Source organism: Vitis riparia, chromosome 19, assembly GCF_004353265.1.
Source record: "Vitis riparia cultivar Riparia Gloire de Montpellier isolate 1030 chromosome 19, EGFV_Vit.rip_1.0, whole genome shotgun sequence".
Taxonomy (NCBI): domain Eukaryota; kingdom Viridiplantae; phylum Streptophyta; class Magnoliopsida; order Vitales; family Vitaceae; genus Vitis; species Vitis riparia.
The window spans coordinates 15,310,895-15,331,128 of record NC_048449.1 but is presented as its reverse complement, the minus strand read 5'-3'; the positions used below and the strand labels follow the sequence as shown (position 1 = coordinate 15,331,128).

At 33.1% G+C, this 20,234-nt stretch overlaps 1 protein-coding gene across 2 annotated transcripts; it reads right to left on the bottom strand.

The window, feature by feature from the left end:
- Positions 1-15,193: 15,193 nt before the first annotated feature.
- Positions 15,194-19,906, bottom strand: LOC117908867 (cytochrome P450 CYP72A219-like). Of its 2 annotated transcripts, XM_034822665.1 has the most exons (5): positions 19,576-19,906; positions 17,773-17,990; positions 16,950-17,194; positions 16,321-16,708; positions 15,194-15,828 (listed from the first exon to the last, which is right to left on the bottom strand). In XM_034822665.1, the coding sequence occupies exons 1-5, from the start codon at positions 19,844-19,846 to the stop codon at positions 15,400-15,402; spliced, it is 1,551 nt and encodes a 516-aa protein (XP_034678556.1). In that variant the 5' UTR covers positions 19,847-19,906; the 3' UTR covers positions 15,194-15,399. The 2 variants fall into 2 exon arrangements, with proteins under 2 accessions (XP_034678556.1, XP_034678557.1); XM_034822666.1 differs by lacking the exon at positions 17,773-17,990 and having other exon boundaries at positions 19,576-19,723.
- Between the last annotated feature and the right edge of the window lie 328 nt (positions 19,907-20,234).

Sequence of the window (20,234 nt, the reverse complement as noted above, 5' to 3'; positions counted from 1 at the left end):
GTTACGGGATTGCATATAGGTCTAATTCCTTTCGATTGTTTGGGCTAAATTTGGGGCCTCTCCTTTTGGGCTTAATTTGGTGGTAATAAGGTGTTTTGGGTTTTCAATTTTACTAACCCTATCTTTGGTTCTAGGGCCATTTTTGGTAATTTGGATTTTATCCAAATTTTAATTACCAAATATGCAACAAGATCCCTAAAGGCCATGAGAAAAGTTTCTATTTGTTTATTGCTTTATTTTTTATTATATGCACTTGATTAATTGCATATGTGGCCTCAAGATATTTTGGTATTCTTAATTGGGAATAGATTTTCATGAGTTTTTCAAAATTGAAAAACTTATTTAAATTGGAATGTGCATGGTTAGGAAATTTTATTTCAAAGGAAAGATAAGTTGGAAAACGATTAAGGGCTTTACCTTTTTAAAATTAATTCTTAGAGATTTTAATTTTATTTAAAATCTTCTCAAATCTTTGAGATCTCTAAGAATAAAAATTTTCTTTTATGGAAAAGCTTTTATATTTCCAAATCTATATAAAATAATATTTTCCTATTTCGCACAAGATTCTGATTTAAAGAAAATAAGTTAAATTTGAAAATTCATGATAGATAATTTATAATTAAGAATGGTTACCAAAATAAGTATTAGAACCCAAACAAAAGGTTTTTGGTATTCTTAGTAAATTTTCATGAGAAGATATTTTCCAAGACTATCTATTTAAACTGGTTGTTGCTAAGAAGATTGTTATTTCTTTATAACTATTTGTTTATTAAACTTTAGTAGGTTTTCCTGTTCTTTCTTAGTGAGAAAAGGAAAACTATGCTTATAGTTGGTCCTCTAGGCTCTCCCCCTAGAGAGAAAAAGGAAATTATTCTATTTTGATAGTTCAATGATAAGGAATAAGAGAGTAATTCTTTTCGCACAAGAGTCCCGATTTAAAGATAAATAATGGATTTAGAAAATCCCATGATAGAGAATTTATGATGAGAAGGGTTAGCAAAATAACTTTGAAAAGTTTTAGTAATTCAATAGAGATAAAAAAATATTTTGAAAAATACTTTCCGTAATGGATTGTTTAATTCCTTTTTGGACATAACCATTTTTGAGAGTTTTTAATAGGGAATATTTTATCCATTAGGGAATTACTAAAAGGTTCTATTTTTTGTAGTATTTAATGGAATAAATTATTATAAAATTCTCATTCAAATATTTATTAAGTTGGAAAAGTGTAAGGAATAAGGAAAGTAAATCTTATGAGGATTTTTGAATATGAGAAACAAAAGTTCCTTTATTAGATAAGGTGCTCTCAAGATTATTCAAAATCTCATAAATTGGTAATTTTCTTATTACATAAGAATTTCCAATTTGGAAAATAAATAGTTTGAAAATTTTCATTAGAGACAATTTATCATTAAAAGATTATTACCAAAAGGCTTAGTAATTAAATGGAAATAAATTTCTTTGAAACATTTCCTAGATAAAATATTTATTGATTGGAATTGTGTATAAAAGGAGAATTTTATGAAAATAGACTTTAAAATTTTGAGAATGGATATTTTATCAAAATTCTTTTTGAAAATTACTTTCATGGAAATTTTAAATTTTTCATGTTGGTATTCTCCTCTTACACTAGGTTTCCTATTAGGAAATAATTATTTTTTTGAAAATTTCAAAGTAGATAATTTATTCATTAGAGAAATTACTAATGGTTTTAAAATGCTCTTATTTGTCTTAAAAGATTAAGTGGAAAAGGGCCTTAGGCAAGCCCACAACCTCCATTGTCGAGCCCATCTTGATTTGGGTTCATCACCACCCCATTGGCGAGTTGGGACCTAGGAATCAAAGGATATGGACTCTTCATTAGGACGAAGCTAGACATGTCTATAGTAGGAGCAACCACCCCACCAGTGGGGTTCCTTACTTGGTGACATTGATAGTTCAAGGACAATGGTTATACACTTATCATTGGTTTTGAAGTGGTCGAATCACCTACTACGGTCCCACTTGCATAGTCCATAGGCCAAATAAAAGGTATGTTGATCTTGTCTTTAAATACCTTTCATGGTTAAGACAAGGAGATAAATCTAAGAGGGTCTCTAACTAGGAATAAGGTCATGACCTACCCACTGTAGGCTTGATTCTTATGATACAAGGATACCTTGCAAAAAGATAAGTAGTTTGAGAGCACTACATTTTTGCTAAATTAATTACTAGATGCCTTGAATGCTTAATTATGTCATATGCTTGGTTATATTCTTTGTCATAGGTATCATGTTGGTTTTATTGTCACTCTCTTTATGACAATAGACCAAGCCCAACTAATGATTTGGATTAATTTTATTCTGGATATTGTAAGTAACTGCATAGAAGCTAGTTTAGGAACAGTTAGTGATTCCTTATGAACTAACCTAATAAAAGGAAAGATTGGTATATCAAGGTGGTATTAGATGGATCAGAAGACTAAGTGTCTAATACTTGGATCTTTGGATAATGTGTTGCAATAACAACTCATGTCTATTATTAGGGACTTTGATATTCTTTTTCTAGTTTGCAATGGCTATTTCGTGATAAAGGTAGGTTAGCTTTGATAAGCTACTTTTAAGACTAGTAGGAACACCAGCATTCATATGATCTTAGAGACCTTGCCATTTTCCTTTGGGATGGCTAAGAGAATTCTCAAAGATTATAGGGTGTTCATATGGAAGTAAAAGATTCTTCAAGTTCTTATCTCAAGAAGAAGAAAAATAATACCAAATAAGGAAAGTTCAAGAGAAGGAATAAGAGAGCAAGCTCTGGGGCAAGTGATTCATTTAAGACCTTGTAGGACATTAGAAAAGGAATGCCTAATTTACCTCAAGGAAAAGGAAAGTATACATCATTTTCTCATTGAATTTTTGGTGGTGGATAGATTCCAGGCCCATTATTTGTAAGTCCTTATAAGATATTCAACAAGTGAAAAGGTTAAATGATGGATGTACTTACCTTAGCTTCAGGTGCAAGGTTAGTTATGCAGGTTAGTGGGAGGTGATATCCTTTTCTTTTATATGTATTCCATTATCACTTTGCTAAGTGATGAGAATAGTTAGATCTCAAGATTAAACCTAACACTAATTAAACATTTGGTTTCTAGACCTAGGTTATATTAATCTAAATAGGATCCAAAGACCGATAAAGTCTGGACTCTTTGATTCCAAAAGATCTTTTAGTTTAAGAATCCTATATAGATGGTAAAATGACTAAGAGGACTAGAGTCCAAGAATGTTTGGAGTTAGTTCATACTGACATGTATGGAACTTTTAGTGTCCATGCATGGGGACAGTAGGGGTGTTTCATCACTTTTAATGATGATTTCTCTAGGTTTGGATGTGTACATAGGAGATCTGATGCCTTAGATACATTCATTGAATTTAAGGCGGAATCGAATAACCTATTGGGTATACATACCAAGTCACTTTGATTAGATTAAGGTGATATGTCTACTAAGTTTGATTCTTTCCATTAGAGCATGGGATTATTTCTTAGTTATTTGCATCAGGGTCTTTACTGCAAAATGGAGAGATGGAAAGAAGATATCAAACTTTGATGAACATAGTGAAATTGTGGATAGGTTTCTCATCTTATCCAAAATTATCTTGATTAATTGCATATGTGGCCTCAAGGTATTTTGGTATTCTTAATTGGAAATAAATTTTCATTTTTTTTTTCAAAATTGGAAAACTTATTAAATTGGAATGTGCATGATTAATAAATTTTATTTTAAAGAAAATATAAGTTGAAAAAGGATTAAGAGGTTTCTCTTCTTTTTAAAATTAATTCATAGAGATTTTAATTTTATTTAAAATCTTTTCAAATCTTTGGGATCACTAAGAATAAAATCATTCGTTCAAGAAAAAACTCTTATTTTTCCGAATCTTTATACAATAGTATTTTTCCTATTTTAATTTGCATAGGATTCTGATTTAAAGAAAATAAGTTAATTTTGGAAATTCATGATAGATAATTTATAATTAAGAATGGTTACCAAAATAAGTATTAGAACCAAAGAAAGGTTTTTTGGTATTCTTAATAAATTTTCATGAAAAGATATTTTGCAAGATTATTTATTTAAACTAGTTGTTGCTAAGAAGATTGTTATTTCTTTAAAACTATCTGTGTATTAAACTTTAAGAGGTTTTCTTGTTCTTTATCGATGAGAGAAGGAAAACTATATCTATAGTTGGTCCTTCAGGCTATCCTCTCCAAAGAGAATGAGGAAACCATTCTGTTTGGATAGTTCAATGATAAGGAATAAGAGATCATATCTTTTAGCATAGGAATCTCGATTTAAAAGGTAAATAATGGATTTGGAAAATCTCATGATAGAGAGTTTATGATAAGAAGGGTTACCAAAATAACTTTGGAATGTTTTAGTACTTTAATGGAGATATAAAATATTTCAAAAAATACTTTGCATAATGGATTGTTTAATTCATTTTTGGAAATAAACATTTTTTTGGAGTTTTTCATAGAGAATATTTCATCCATTAAGGAATTGCTAAAAGGTTTTATTTTTTGGAGTATTTAATGGAAAAAATTATTATGAAATTGATATGAAAATATTTATTAAGTTGGAAAAGTGTAAGGAATAAGGAAAGTAAATCTTATAAGGATTTTTGAATACGAGAAGCAAAAGTTCCTTTCTTGGACAAGGTGCTCTCAAGATAATTCAAAATCTCATAAATTGATAATTTTATTATTACATAAGAGTTTCCAATTTGGAAAATAAATACTTTGGAAATTTTCATTAGAGATAATTTATTATTAAAAAATTATTACCAAAAGGCTTAATAATTTGATGTAAATAAATTTCTTTAAAACAATTCCTAGATAAAGATAAGAACTCTCCACATGGATTAGACTAGATATGTCTGTAGTGGGAGCAACCACCCTCACAATGGATTCTTTACTAGTTCAAGGACAATGGTTATACACTTGACATTGGATATGAAGTGGGAAAATTGCCCCATGCAGTCCCACTTGCATAGTCCATAGGCTAAATAGAAGGTATGTTGATTTTGCCTTTAGATACTTTTATGGTTAAGACAAGGATATCAATTTGAGAGGGTCTCTAACTAGTAATAAGGTCATAACTTGCCCCACATAGGCTTGATTCTTATGATACTAGGATACCTTGCAAAAGGACATGTAGTTTGAGAGCGCTACATTTTTCCTAAATTAATTACCAATTGCCATGAATGCTCAATTATGTCATACAGTTAGTTATAATCTTTGTTATAGATATCATGTTGGTTTTATTATGACTTTCTTTCTCATAATAGGCTAACCCCAACTAATCAATTGGACTAATCTTATTCTAGACATAGTAACTAATTTCATAGAAATTAGTTTAGGAAGAGTTAGCTATTTCTTATGAACTAATCTAGCAAAAGGAAAAAGTGGTATATCAAGGTGGTATTAGACGAATAAAAAAACCAAGTGTCTAATACTTGGATCTTTAGATAATGTGTTGCAATAGCAACACATGTCCATTACTGAAGACTTTGATATTCTCTTTTTAGTTTGCAATGGCTATTTGGTGATAAGGATAGGTTAGCTTTGGCAAGCTACTCTTAGAGCTGTTATGAATACTAGTATTCATATGATCTTAGAGGCCTTGTCATTTTCTTTTGAGATGGCTAAGGGGATTCTCAAAGATTATAGGATGTTCATATGGAAGTCAAAGGTTCTTCAAGTTTTTCTCTCAAGAAGAAGAAGAATAACTCCAAATAAGGAAAGTTCAAGAGAATGAATAAGAGAGCAAGCTCAGGGACAAGTGATTCCTTTGTGACCTTTTAGGACACTAGAAAAGGAATGTTTGGTTTACTAAAGGAAAGGAAAGTATACATCATTTTCTCATTATTGAATATTTAGTGGTGGATTTCATCATTTATGGTGGATAGATTCTAGGGCTACTATTTGTAAGTCCTTATAGGATATTAACAAATGAGAAGGTTAAATAATGGAATTATACTTACCTTACCTTCAAATGCAAGGTTAGTTATACAGTTTAGTGGGAGATAATATCTTATTCTTTTATATTTATTATATTATCACTTTGCCAAGTGATGAGAATAGTCAGATCTCAGGATTGGACCTAGCGCTAATTAAACATTTGGTATCTAGATCTAGGTCATATTAATCTAAATAGGATCCAAATCCTAGTAAAGTTTGGACTCTTTGATTCTAAAAGATCTTCTAGTCTATGAATCATGTATAGATGGTAAAATGACCAAGAGGACTAGAGCTAAGGAATGTTTGGATTTAGTGCATATTAACATGTATGGAACTTTTAGTGTCCATGCATGGGTAGGGTATGGGTATTTAATTACTTTTAATGATGATCACTCTAGGTTTGAATATGTACATAGGAAATCTAATGCCTTTGATACATTCATTAAATTTAAGGTGGGATCGGATAACTTATTGGACATACATACCAAGTCACTTCAATTAGATTAAGGTGATATGTTTAGTAAATTTGATTATTTTCATTAGAGCACAATATTATTTCCTAGTTATGTGCACCAAGGTTTCCATTGTAAAATGGAGAGGTGGAAATAAGATATCAAACTTGGATGGATATAGTGAGATTATGGATAAGTTTCACATCTCATCCCAGATTCTATTGGGGATATGTCTTATAGACTATGTAATACTTTTTTTTTTCTTTAGAGGTATATCAATTTATAAGGCAACTAAGAGGATTTTTGGGTTATTATCTTTATAGTCAGGATCAGCAAAAGATATTTGTTGATACAAATATTAGATTTTTTATGAAGAATATATGATAAGGAATAAGGCAAAAAGTGATAAAAATTGGAGGATGTATTAGAAGATAGTCCCACATTGCATAAGATACTATAGATCCAAAGGGTTAAAGACATATCATTCCTATGATTTCTAGTACACCTGTGTCTCATCATAGTTAGAGATTTACATCCCATAGATTATGATGAAGAGATGAGTAGTGTCTGTGATCAATTAAGGCAAGGCGCTATGAAGAAGTAGTTAGAATCTCTATATTCTAACATAATTTGGGTTCTTGTAAAAACATCTAATGGGATAAGACCCAGAGGTGTAAGTTGATCTACAAAAGAAACACAAGAGTAGATGAAAAACTTGAGTTTTATGTGACTAAGACTTTAGCTAAAGGTTATAGTTTGAAACTTTGTTTCAACCATGGAAAACCTTTTCAACAATGGTCATACTTAAATCCATAAGATTATTCCTATCTATTGCAGTGCGTCTCATTTATAAGATAAAGCAACCAACATTTTCATCGCAAAAGGCCTCGTGTATACAAGAAGGCATAGGGAAGCATGGTGATGCTCTAAGATCTTACAGGTAAATGACAATCTACTCATTGGATATGATGTAGGGGTATTGTTTTCAGTCAAAATCTAGTAGTCTACTCAGTTCTAGATGAAAATCTAGAGGAAGACATAATATATTCTTAAGATTAAGGTCCTTTAAGACTACAAGAATAGGAAAATTATGTCATGTCACCTACATAGATAAGCATCTAGTTAAGTACATGATACAAAACTCTAAGAAGGGTTTGTTACTCTTTGGATTTGGAGTTATTTTTCTTCTGATCAATTTCCTTGGACATCTATGGAGAGAGATTGCATTAAGGTAGTATTTAATGCCTCTGCAATGGATAGCCTTGAGTATGTGATGCTATGTGCTAGACTAGATATTTGCCTTATTATAGGAATAATAAGTGGATATTAGTTCATTTCCTTATTAGAGCTTTGGGCAGATGTCAAACATATACTATAGTATCTTTGGAGACAAGGGATTATATGTTTATGAGTCTTTATGATGAGTTGATACTCCTTTTGTATAAGGAAATTAGACTTCAGTTAGATAAGGACTCTCGTAGGTCTACCTCTGGGTATGTGTACACTCTAAGTGGTTTCTTGTTATTTCTATAGCAACAAAAGAAGCTTTTTGGCTTATGGGTAGTTCCTTTGGCTATATCCTTAACAAAAGTACTACTAGAAGAGGAAACACATAAAGAGGAAGTGTTACCTTATTATGAGATAGTACAAGGAGGTGATATGACTATGGAGCATAATCTTTCTATAGTGCCTAGTTTGCTTTTGAGGATAGTGGGAGTTTATTGGGATTGAGCCCCTAAAAGCAAGACATGAAATAACAAAGTTAGACTTAACTATCCTCTTGCTATCATCTTGGCGTATTGACATTAATTTTAACATCCAGCCCAAGTGTCTTACATTGTACATGACCTAGGTGCATTAGGAGTTAAACAAAAGATACAAGTAATGGGTTCCTTTGTAGGTAGATAAGTTGTCTCCAGTTGGTTCATGGATTTGGGCAAACTAGTAGAGACTGTAGTGCACCACCTCCTCATAATTGGAGGGATGGTTTATCTTGGCCATCGGGATGAGTTTCCCATAGCAAGTGCACTAATGTATGTGATGCACACTAGATAAAACCTATGATGAATCATGATGCAAGGCTATCAATTGCCATGATTCACTAAGCTACTATACTACATGGACTCTGAACCTTGAGAGGATATTGAGTTTATGTCAAAATTAACAGGAGGCTTTGACCTATGGGTGAGACCCTAAAGTGGTTATATATTCCTATGGATTGGGTCACTATTGATGGAGGCTGGTGGCAATAGGTATTCTCAATAGAGGCACTATATCTCATGGGATTAAGACAATGTATCTCCTTGGGTGACCCAAAGGACATGTGATCATGAAATTTGTGACCACAGTAATTCCTTTAGTGGAATTTGACATATGCTCCTTTGAGCTAGAGTACGTCATTTGATCACATTATAAGTGAAATCTATAACTTAAGGATTTGAGAGGTAATCTTGATAGCTTATAGACTTGAGTACTAGGTACCTTATAATAATTAAACTATCAAAATTACCTTACAAAGTCTACTTGAATTTAGACAATTTGTAAGATCATAAAAGCAAATTTTATGGGATGAAAGTAGGTGTTTCTTCCTGGGTTATAACCTATATTCTTTTAAATAAACAAATAAATCTAGTCTTCACATGTATTCAAAATAGCATTTAATGTTCCAGATTTCAAAAATAACATTTAAAAAAAATTAAGGTGATATAACTATGCAAGAACATATATCATAAAAAAGAGTAAAAAGACATATTAGAGATTTTACATCAATGAAACATCTTTATAGATATTGGGTAATTTATGTGATAAATTTAATTATTAACAATTATTTAAAAAGCAAACAATAATTAAAGAAATTATAATTAAGTTTGATAATTAAATTTTATTAGATAATTTAATAAAAAATTTCACTTCTTGAGTGAAAAATTACAATATTGAATGAGATGAAATTAGACCACTCTAGCTTACTCATAGCTTGAGTAAATTCAATCTAGCTCATGCTCTAGCCTTGTAGAGACAACCTTTATCTAATAGAACAAAAATCATATGGTAATATTTATTTTTGGATAACTATATATAACAAAGCATTGAAATTGTGATAAAATTTATATGATGTAATCTTGCATATTTTTAATATTTTATTATTATTATTTATATGAAATAATATAAATAAAAATTACACTACATATTAATTACTCAAATCATATTTTATATATTTCATAACAATAATATTATTCTATAGCAAAACATTTAAATTTAAATAAATTTATATTATAGTATTTAATCTTCTATTTCTTCAATTATTTTATATTATTTATACAAAATAATCGAATATAAATATTAATTGCTACCATAATATATATTGTATTATTTCATAATGATGCGACTATTATATCAAATTAAGAATATACTATTTAATAATAAAATAAATCATCTAGGTATTTATCAATATTAATTATTTAATAATATCACAACTTAATAACATTATTTAATGATAAAATCACTCAATTCATTGGTGTTGTGTGACTCATGTTTGATAAAATTGAATGGGTGGTTGCTAATATGCATGTTTACCAAGAGTTATGGTTTCTACTCTAGCGGTTTAGGGGATCCATGCGAGAGGGAAAATTTTTGTACTAGAAGGGTGAGAATAGCTAAGGGAGAAAAAAGAGTGCTAAGGGAGACAAGGTTAATTGTTTTCTTCTTAGGGAGATCTCTATTATTGTTGTATGGTGAGGTGTGTGCATAAAAGCTTGATTCATATAAGAGTTTTGAGGGCGTAATTTTCAGTGATGGTGCACCATCCAAGTCCCTTTCCCTTTATGGATGTAGATCAAATTGGTCAAACCATGTAAATAATTGTGTGTGTGTGTGTGTGTGTGTTTTTAATTGTACTATTGATTGAATTCTTGTGTTAGTTTTTGCATATCTGTAGACCCCCATGTGGGGCTCGTTTTGCTGCAGCATATTTGGCCACGTGTCACTCTCGGGTTGGCTATTAGTGGAATCAAATAGTGGATTTGGAGGACGAATAGGAGAGCGACACCTGTAAAGATGAGGAAGATTCTAGAAGAAGGAGCATGCTTTCTGTTATGGAGAGATGGCCAGCTGCATGCAGGGAAGAAAAGGGATACCTGTTTTTTCTGCCAGCTGCAGGGGTAGTGGAGGCAGAGGCTGTCATTGGCATAAATCTTTAGAGGGGTGAGGTGTTTTTAGTGCTGCCGTTAGAGATTTTTTGGGGAGAGAGATAGGAAGAGGGGGTTTTTGGAGCAGATTTCTGGAGGGGTGCTTTGGATTACCGTGAGAGGATATTTTGGGGGGTGATTTTTCTTTTTCAGCTATAGAGAGTGAGGGTTCCTGGGCGGGGTTTTGGAGAGAGAGTTTTGAGTTTCAGAAGGTGCAGGCTAGACAGAGGGGGATTATGGCAGAGAGATTTTTTGGGTTGCTGATTTTTTGAGAGGGAGGAGAGCTTGAGAGAGGAGTTGGGGGGGGGGGGGGGGGAAGAAAAACTGAGAAGAAAAAAAGCAGAGGAGGCAGAGAGCTTTAGAGGGAGTGCATTTTGAGGTGATCTACAGAGACGAGTAGCTGGAGAAAAACAGAGAAATCAGAGGAGGTTCATCTTTTTGAGGGCATTTTTTATGACTGCAAGAGAAGGAGTTGGATTGTTTCTCACTTAAGGAGTTCAGGTATGACCACTACAGACACTTTTGCTTTGGATTTCTTGGTGTTATTTTCCTTGTCATTGTTGATTTTAAGCGTTGATTATTGAGTTTGTTGTATTTAAGCTCACATTCAGTTGCTCTGTTTTATCCCCTCTTATACTCTTGTTTTTCCCCTGCAAATGGTGAGATTCTTCCTTGGGTTTAGGTTTGATGTATGATAGTTATATTGAAGCCTTCCTGTTTGTCCCACCGGTTTTAAGCCCGTTTAACACTCATGATACGTGGCTTTGTCTAAATACTTCTTTCCCCTCGTCATTCTTACTCTGTTTTTAAACAATTTCATCATACACCCTTCTCTGTTCCCATGTAACTGGTTGTGGAGTGTCTTGGTTCATATATCACCACTTGAAGGCTCCTGTTCATAGAGTATAAACTGTGGTTACAAAGCCCTTGCTTCAAAAGGTGCATTGAGGGGTATCTTGACAGTTGGTGCCTGATTCCGCATCCTGCATTGGGAGCCATTGAGAGGTGGCTCAAGTATCTCAGGGAGGAATTTCTAGCAGTTGCCTTCAAATGCAGCATCCAAGAGCAACAGACAAAATTAGGATGGAGATCTAAATCAAAGGTTGCAAAACCAAGTAACCTCCTTCAAACCAGTGTTTGTTTTGGAGCCGAAACATTCATTAAGTTGCTGAAGAATTATTCAAGAAGCCATGAGAAGCTCGTGAGTGAGTTGCTCCACCTATGCAAGCGTTTTCTCTTCTCTGTCATCGCTGATTCCAGGTTCGTCTGTTACCTTCTTTCTGAATCGGCTGCTGCAATAAGCTCAACGTCATCGCCCGCGCTTACAACAAGAACCTCCATGTCGTCTGTATCGTGGGCGACTGCAGATATACAATTCAGATACCGGTGTGTTCATATTGATAAGCTGTCCGAAATTGAAACAGTGCTCATCACTAGGCTCATCTAATCGTTCCCTATCTATCCCATTTACTGTCAAGAACTCACCACCGGAAATCAGCCATAGACATGAAGGGGGTGTGATCAGATTGGAAGCGTGGAGTCGGTGTTGAAGGAGCACCTGCATCAAAAGGTATCTCCGGATCATCAGCCATGGGAGCCGCGTGTTTATCCAATTTGCTCTCATGGTCGTCATCGCCTCCCTCCTCAGCACCACTCGCTCTCGCGTTGACGTCAATATGTTCACCGTCGGTGAACTTGCTCTGTGCTCCATCACGGTTGTGACAGGACTGCTGGTGCTGTTCTGGGATGCAACGAAGATCAACAAGGCGCAGGCCATCACGTGCTTTGCTGCTAAGTGGCACGTATGCGCCACCATAGACTCATTCGAATCCAACGAACCCGAGAGCCCAAGGACCCAGATTTCCTACCCACGTGTCCCGCTCCTCTATTCCCATGCATACTTTCAAAATAGATTTCATAAAAATCTCATTCTTATTTGATTTTAATTCTTTATCTCTCATTATTTCTTGATCTCAAATAAGTCTAATTTCAATAAATCAACTCGTGCTATCCTTCTCAGGGCGTGCCTTTCTCATTTTGCTTATTTATTTATTTCCTATTATTATTACTATATTTATTTTCATCTATTTTATTTTATTTTATTTCATTTATTTTATCTTTTATCATTATTATTATGATTATTATTATTTTCTTTATTATTATTATTATTTTATCCTTGTTGATTTTAAAATAATCCATCAATTTCCAGTTTTCATATAGTTTTCTAAATTTCATTTCTATCAAATAATTTTGTTTTATATTTATTTATTTTTCAAATTTCATATTTAGAAATTTTAGGATCACTCAAAATCTCTTTTTAATAAAATCTTGTTGCCATATTTCCTTTCGGCATACAATTTTCACAATTCTTTTGTTTTTTTAAATGTTTTAAAATAAGCTAAAATCAAATTCCTTAATTCTAAGTGATAGAGTTTGCGGAATTGATTTATGCAAAAATGAATCGGGCTTTGGTGGGGGCCCTACATATGTGATTTCATGATCGATTTACTCTATTCCTTGATATGTGCTTAATTGTATCTGTTCATTGTTAACTAATCATGTTTCATGATAGCGCATTCGTGATTGCCGCCCAGGTACACATCTATTCATATTTTGCTTATTCTTTATACCTGCTTTGCTTCTCATATTGTGCATGATCGATTTGAGTATTCATCGATTTTCTTGTTGACTGCCACATCAACTTCACTTTATTAGTAGAGACCCGACTTTAGGGACTTAGAGAGGTGCTACGGTCTTTATCGTACCTTCCCGATAAGTAACCTGACCCCCGAACCCGATTCGATTTTTCGCAGACCGTCTTTTCCAAAATAAGGAGTCACACTTAGGGTTTTTCTTTCTTATTTTGTTTACCCCTTTAAAAATAAAACAAAAATAAGTGGCGACTCCAAGTCAGTTTTCTTAATCAAATAAAACCAAATTTTCAAATAAAAATCGAGCTCGCCATCGAGTGGGAAACGCATGTCCCGAAATGCGGGGTCGCATCTTGTTATTTGGTTTTTGTTTTTTTTTTTGCAACAGTTTAAGGTTTAATAGTTAGGAAATAATATAGTCATCAACTAAAAACCTTGGTTGGGAAGAAAAAAAAGTTGTAACTTTTAGTGATGAAATTACTTTTATCGCTAAAAATTAGATTTAGTGATACAAAAATTTCATAGGCAAAAAATCTATCTTCATCACAAAAGCGTTGTGCCAAAAAAAAAAAAAAAGTGATAAATTTTCCTACCCCATATTTTGGTGATGAAAATGTGAAATTCATCAAGAAAAGTTTGTAGGAAATTCACGTTGGTGACAATATTTAAAATTTCAATTAGTTTTAGAGATGATATTTTAATTCATTCCTAACTTTTCCTTGGGAAAAGCATGTTTTCTTGTTGGATCATTAGAATGAAGCCTACTTTAGGTAGATCATGATCTTATTATTATATAGAGAAACCCTCTCTAATTAATATTTTGGTCGTAACCTTGGAAAGTTTCTTAAAGCAAGATTGACATACCATTTATGTTTAACCCTAAGATCATGCAAGTGAAACCACTTTAAATGATTCTTCCACTTCATCTTTTATCTAAGAGTATAGTCAAAATCCTTGACATCCATATTACTAAGAAAAGAGTTTCATTGTCACATGATTTCCAATGCATTGGATTGAAAAAATAAGAATTAACCTGAAGCATTTATTGTGAAGAATTAACCTGAAGCAACCACATTCTCCATTGAATTGAACAAAAAAACGTCTTCAAGTGAATGACTTTGATACCAAATGAAACAGGAGAATAACCGCATACATTTTTTTTTTTCATTTTATCTTATTAAATGGATATTACATTAGGTCATGAACACTATATAAGAGAAAAAAATATATATATATATATATATCACATCCTCTTTTGATGGGATTCAAACAATAACCTTCTGATAAAAGGAAAATAAGAAAATAACAAGCTTTTAAGTACAATTAATGGGATTAAACAGGATTAAAAAAAAAATCTCATATCACATATATTAATGATAGATTTTTCTTTGAAACATAGAGCATAAATTTTATTCTTGGAACCTACTATCATAAGCCTATTTTAGAATTTTAGAACATGAACTAAGAAAAGCCTTTCTTGGTTTTGGCATTTCTTAGTTGTTTCCATCATGTAAATTATTTAAAAGACAAATATAATAAATGAAATACAACTTGGCAAGCATATTTCAGTTTGTCGATCCTTTAGTAATGAGAGAATAACAAAGCTAGGAAGAGCAAACAGAAGAAAAAAGAAAAAGCCATCACTACATCTAGCTCATAGGCAGGCCGGATTAGCTCCATAGAATAGAGCTGTGCACATTCCTTGGAACAATTAATACATTTTCATTTTTTACTTTCTAATTTAATTTTGTTATGGTGCTTTTAGTAGAGTTGGAGCCATTTTTCCCTTTCTTCTATTCGCAGCCTATATTAATTAGGTGCTCAGGTTAGCAACAGAGAAGCCCTTGTATCTTCCTGGTAATTGTAACACTTCCTTTGTGATGAACTTTTTCAGGTGTATTCTGGTGGATGAGAATGATGGTCTTGTCGGTCATGATACCAAATACAGTTGTTGTAAGTAAGATTTCTATGTTGCCAATTACAAGCTAATACAGTCACTAATTTTGATACAATCAAATTCTTGATACAATCTCCAAGACAAACCATATACCAGGAACTCTGACACTAGCTAGGTTTAAAGGTCTTGCTAATTAACAGCCATTGATACCAGGAACTCTGACACTAAAGTCCATGTAAAATCAGGTGTGCACCATATTGGGGTTGTACAGTTATAACATTAAAAGGTGCATGAGCATAAGATGGGGAAAGTTCAAATGAGAAACGCTGTAAGATCATTGCCAAAGCCATTTTTGCTTCCATCATTGCAAAATTTTGTCCAATGCACGCCCGAGGACCATAACCAAATGGAAAAAAGGCAAATTGGCCGCCCTTTGTTGCCTTAGAAACTCCTTCAGAAAATCTCTCCGGGTTGAATTCCTTTGCATCCTCTCCCCAAATTTCATGATCATGGTGAATTAGGAGGATTGGCAAAGCGATATGCGATCCAACTGGAAAATACCATCGCCCCACTTGGCTGTCCGCAAAAACAGTTCGAATGAGCATAGATACTGGTGGATATAACCTAAGGACCTCATGAAAAATCATTGTAACCTGCAATATAGAAAATAGTTTCATCATGAGAATTCATAATTGAAATAAACTAAATCACGAAGAAACATACATCAAACTATGAAAGAAAATTTTCGAATCTAGTTATGGAAGAGATTGTTTAAATTTTTGCATGACATATACTTTCATGTACATATAGGACCATACAGTAACTGGTGAATAAAAACTAAGAACCCCCTGAAAAGTTAGTCTCTGCATAAAGATTTCAACACACTTAAAACAACCTAACTAGCAAATAAAGATCTCATACAAGGAAAGGAATAGCCCGCCTCTTTTTTGCCAGTGCTGATGCAGTGTGCACTTAGATAAGGAAAGAAAAATTCCAGTGGGGATACCAAGTATTTGCATATAGCTTTCAATTAAAGCAAGAAAGATACAGAAACAAAACATATTTTGCATCAAGATTGAAAAAAAAGTAATATATTATTTTCAACGAGAGTTACTAAACTGAATATATATTGGATTGATACTCACAATTTTGAGGTGATTTAAGCCATTGCCATCTGGTTTTTTATTCCCAAAAACTTGTAAAATCTCTTCTCTTGCACGAGCTTGCCAATTTGAATGCTTGCTTAATAGGACCATTGTCCACAGAAGTAAATCCGAGGTAGTCTCTTGGCCAGCAAAGTAGAATAGCTTACACTCGTCAATGACATCATCGACGCTCATTCCAACATTCTTCCTCTCATCATGTTCTTGCATTTCTCTGAAGTTGGATTCCATTAGTAGACTTAATAAATCATCATTAGCAGTTTCACCAACCATCATTGCCTTCTCTCTTCTCTCGATGATGCCTTTTAACAATGCATGGAGTTCATTCCTAATTTGCCTTATTCTCTTGTTTGTCTTTGTTGGAACAAACCTGCTTGGAAGTAATCCTAGGAAATGAAGATCAATGAAATACAGGAAACAACTAATGCATTTTCATCAATGACTTTTTACTTGTTCAATTTTTCAGAATATCTACGGTGTTTCAAAAATGAAACTATCCAGACATTAATTGATTTTTTTTTTGGGTACCATGGAAGTTAACATGTAACAATGTGTGTGAAATTTTGGTAATGGTATTGAGCTTCATATTTCTTGAAATATTTTTTGCTTACCTCCATCCTGGAATATAAACTGACCGGAAAACCTTGACTGCAAGATGTGCTTGCTCTTTCTGGAGTTGGAATATCCTTCTTCCTTCCTCATAGCTACTACCAAATGCTGTTCTAGAAATCGCATCTCCTGTCAAATTTTCAAGATCGGGCCAAATGTCCAATTCACATGAGCCGTCTTTGGAGAGCTTCTTCTCCCATTTATTTACCATGTCACTACAACTCAATTGGAATGCGGGTACCATGTGCTATAAAAAATTCAAATCCAGACATAATTAATAAATTTAAAAGCCCAGAATCTAATTTCAAGGTACATGGCATATTATTAAACATTAGAGTTTCTAAATTGGCTTAAAATGATTGACCAGGTTTACTGTGACATAAATTTTCAATAAACTTAGAAAAGAAATTTTAATTTGATTAAGATTTATAGAATGACAGAGCAGAGGTGGAATGAAGAATAGTCAGTCCTCACATTTGCACATTGGGTTATTGTCTGGAGAACTTATAAACTTCAAAAAATGCACATGCAAAAAAGTTCTCATGCATAATAAAAAAGATTTCCAGAGGCAGTAAAATTGTAATATCTTTATTAAAATTATGAAAAACATTAAGAAATTTATTTTCTTTCCTATTAGAAGAGGGCTATGCAGGGAAACCAGACAAGAAGTTGAGGTATTTATAAAGGAAATATAATTCAATCCCAGAGGAAATATCGTTTGTAAATATGTAACCATTATTCTGCTCTCACAATTTCTAAAAACATAAAGAAAGAATGGGAATTAGGGTCACGTTTTGGGTTGGAAAATTAGCATCATAAAATTACCTTCAACTTTTCTAGATGGAAAGCTGGGTTTATGATCTTTCTATGTTTAGTCCATTGTTCACCTTCCAATGTAAGAAGACCAGTAGCCAGCAGCTTGCCAAGCGGGTGCGGAGCTGGTTTGTGAAAGGCATTGTACCTCAAGAAAACATCCCTTATCAACTCAGGGTCCATAATGTTTACCACTGGTTTTGGGCCCATCCATATAAAATAATTTTTACCTGCATTTTTAATGGCCATTGTTGGATATAGAAATGTTACAAGAGGATCTAAAGAACCCGGCTAGTCAAGGCCCTCTGATTAATTAAAGAAGCCTTAAATATGTAAAAATTATAAAACAGATGTGGTTAATGTGGTCATCCGGGCATGGCCGGGTAGGCAACCCATCCCAAGTAGTGTCAAGCCGGATGCTCCCATCTAACCCATCCGGGCATGGCTGTGTCCGTGTTCATTAGTCCTTTCCTCAATTCAAAGGTTAGATGAAAATGTAAATGAACTATAACTATGTAGCCCTATTCCTAATAGATTGACCCCAAAATAGCATATCCAAATTATAAGAAAGCCCACAGAAGCCACAATAGCAGAATTTGCGATTTGCAAATTACGCGCCATCGGTCAATGCTATGAGATTAAAACATAAAAAGAGGTCATAATAGCGAAAAGGAGGTCACAAAGTCAAAGCCTATATAACAGCAGAGGAACAAGAATTAGAGATACGTAACTTCTTCCCCAAAAATTCATTCAGTAAAATTCCTTTAAGCTAACTTGGCCATTAGAGAGGTCTGTCCGAAACACATCCAGACATGCCTTTTTTTTAACAGAATATAGGAGAGCAGAGGGGCTGGAGTAGCTGCCCAGAGGGTACGTGTTGAGCAGGAACCAACAGTTAATAGACTCGTAAAGCTAAAGTAAAGTTTCTTAATGGTTCTCAATAAGAGGCCTAGCAGCTGCAGCCTAGAGAATACCATTACCATATAACATGTTCAAATCACTTCCGGCCCATACCATATGGCATGCTCAAACAACTAAGTGGTTACTATGTTCGAAGCTAGCCCAAATCAATTTTACTTCCCAAATCCCTAGATTCTTTGGTTGCAGCCTTGATGTGAAATAACTAAACCAGGTTAGTTAAGGGTATGTTTGGTATACCAAATGGAGGTGAAAGAAAATAACAATGAAGAAGGGTAAGATTAAAGACTAATATTGAATAGATGTATTTTACCGAAACTGAAGGGAAGGAAATGAAATTAACATTTAAATATGTTCTCAATTACTATCTTTTCTCAGTCACATTTGCATCACATCGCTTCAACAAATTTGTGTTTCAAATATTAAAATTTTATATAGTAAATATGAGAGTAAATGTATAATGATAAATATTCTGGTAATGATCTTTTATATACCATTCAACTTTGAGGAGAGACAGATTAGGAGCTCTCACAAGAAAGTTTCTAATATTTGAATGGTTTAAGCTGCCATAAGTTTGAGCTTGTGGATATGCCATTTACGCCACTCTTTCATATGCATCAAGAAAGAGCTCCAATTGCTATCTATATGCAATTCAACATTGGTTTAACTATGAAAAGTCAAAAGTTCATGCAAAATTTGAAAAGATGTGAAAAGATAATTAAGGAAAAAATGTTAGAGGTACCATTGAAATTTCATTGAGCTGTAAATTCTTTCAGAAAATTAATTAAAAAGAAAAAGAAGAAGAAGAAGAAGAAGAAGAAGAAGAAACGGCAGGAAAGATCATTAGGGTTCAGGAAAGACAAATAGGGAAAAAAAAAATCAGAAAACAGGCTATACCATATTTCTTGAGGGAATGATAATGGAAGGGGAGAACTCGCTGCACAATATCATCGGATAAGCTGATGGGTCTTGAATTTGCTTCACTAATCATCCTTAACATCTCTCTAACATCCCCATGTAACAATCTGTAGGAATTTCCCGTTATACCTTGCTGCCGAAGGCACCTTTCTAGCTTCTTTGGTCTCAACCACACCGAATTCAATAATCTCCATGCATATATTAGGAGAGTAATAAAAGCAAAGGAAATCGCAACTGAGCTAAGCTTCATTTCCAGTTTGGAAGAGAGTTCCAGGAGTGCTCTGTGAATTGCTTCACAGTTGAGAAAATCAATTTAGATGAGTAGCCCCACCGCTTCTTATCCTATGGGATTAATTGGCCAGGAATTAGTGACCGACAAATCTATAAGACTTTTATTTCCTCAAGATAAGGACACGTGTCATCCTTTTAAAGTCTTCGATAGTCTTTAATTTCTCAATTATTAACTACAAAACTTCTAGTTTTGTTATTATTATTATTATTTTTTTTTTGGCATGAATTATATTTTATGGCAAAAAATAAAATAAAATAAAATAAAATAAATAGATTGTTGTAATAATTTTTGTATGATAAAAAAGGTTTTTTAGGGATAAAATTTTTATTTATAGTAAAAAAAATCA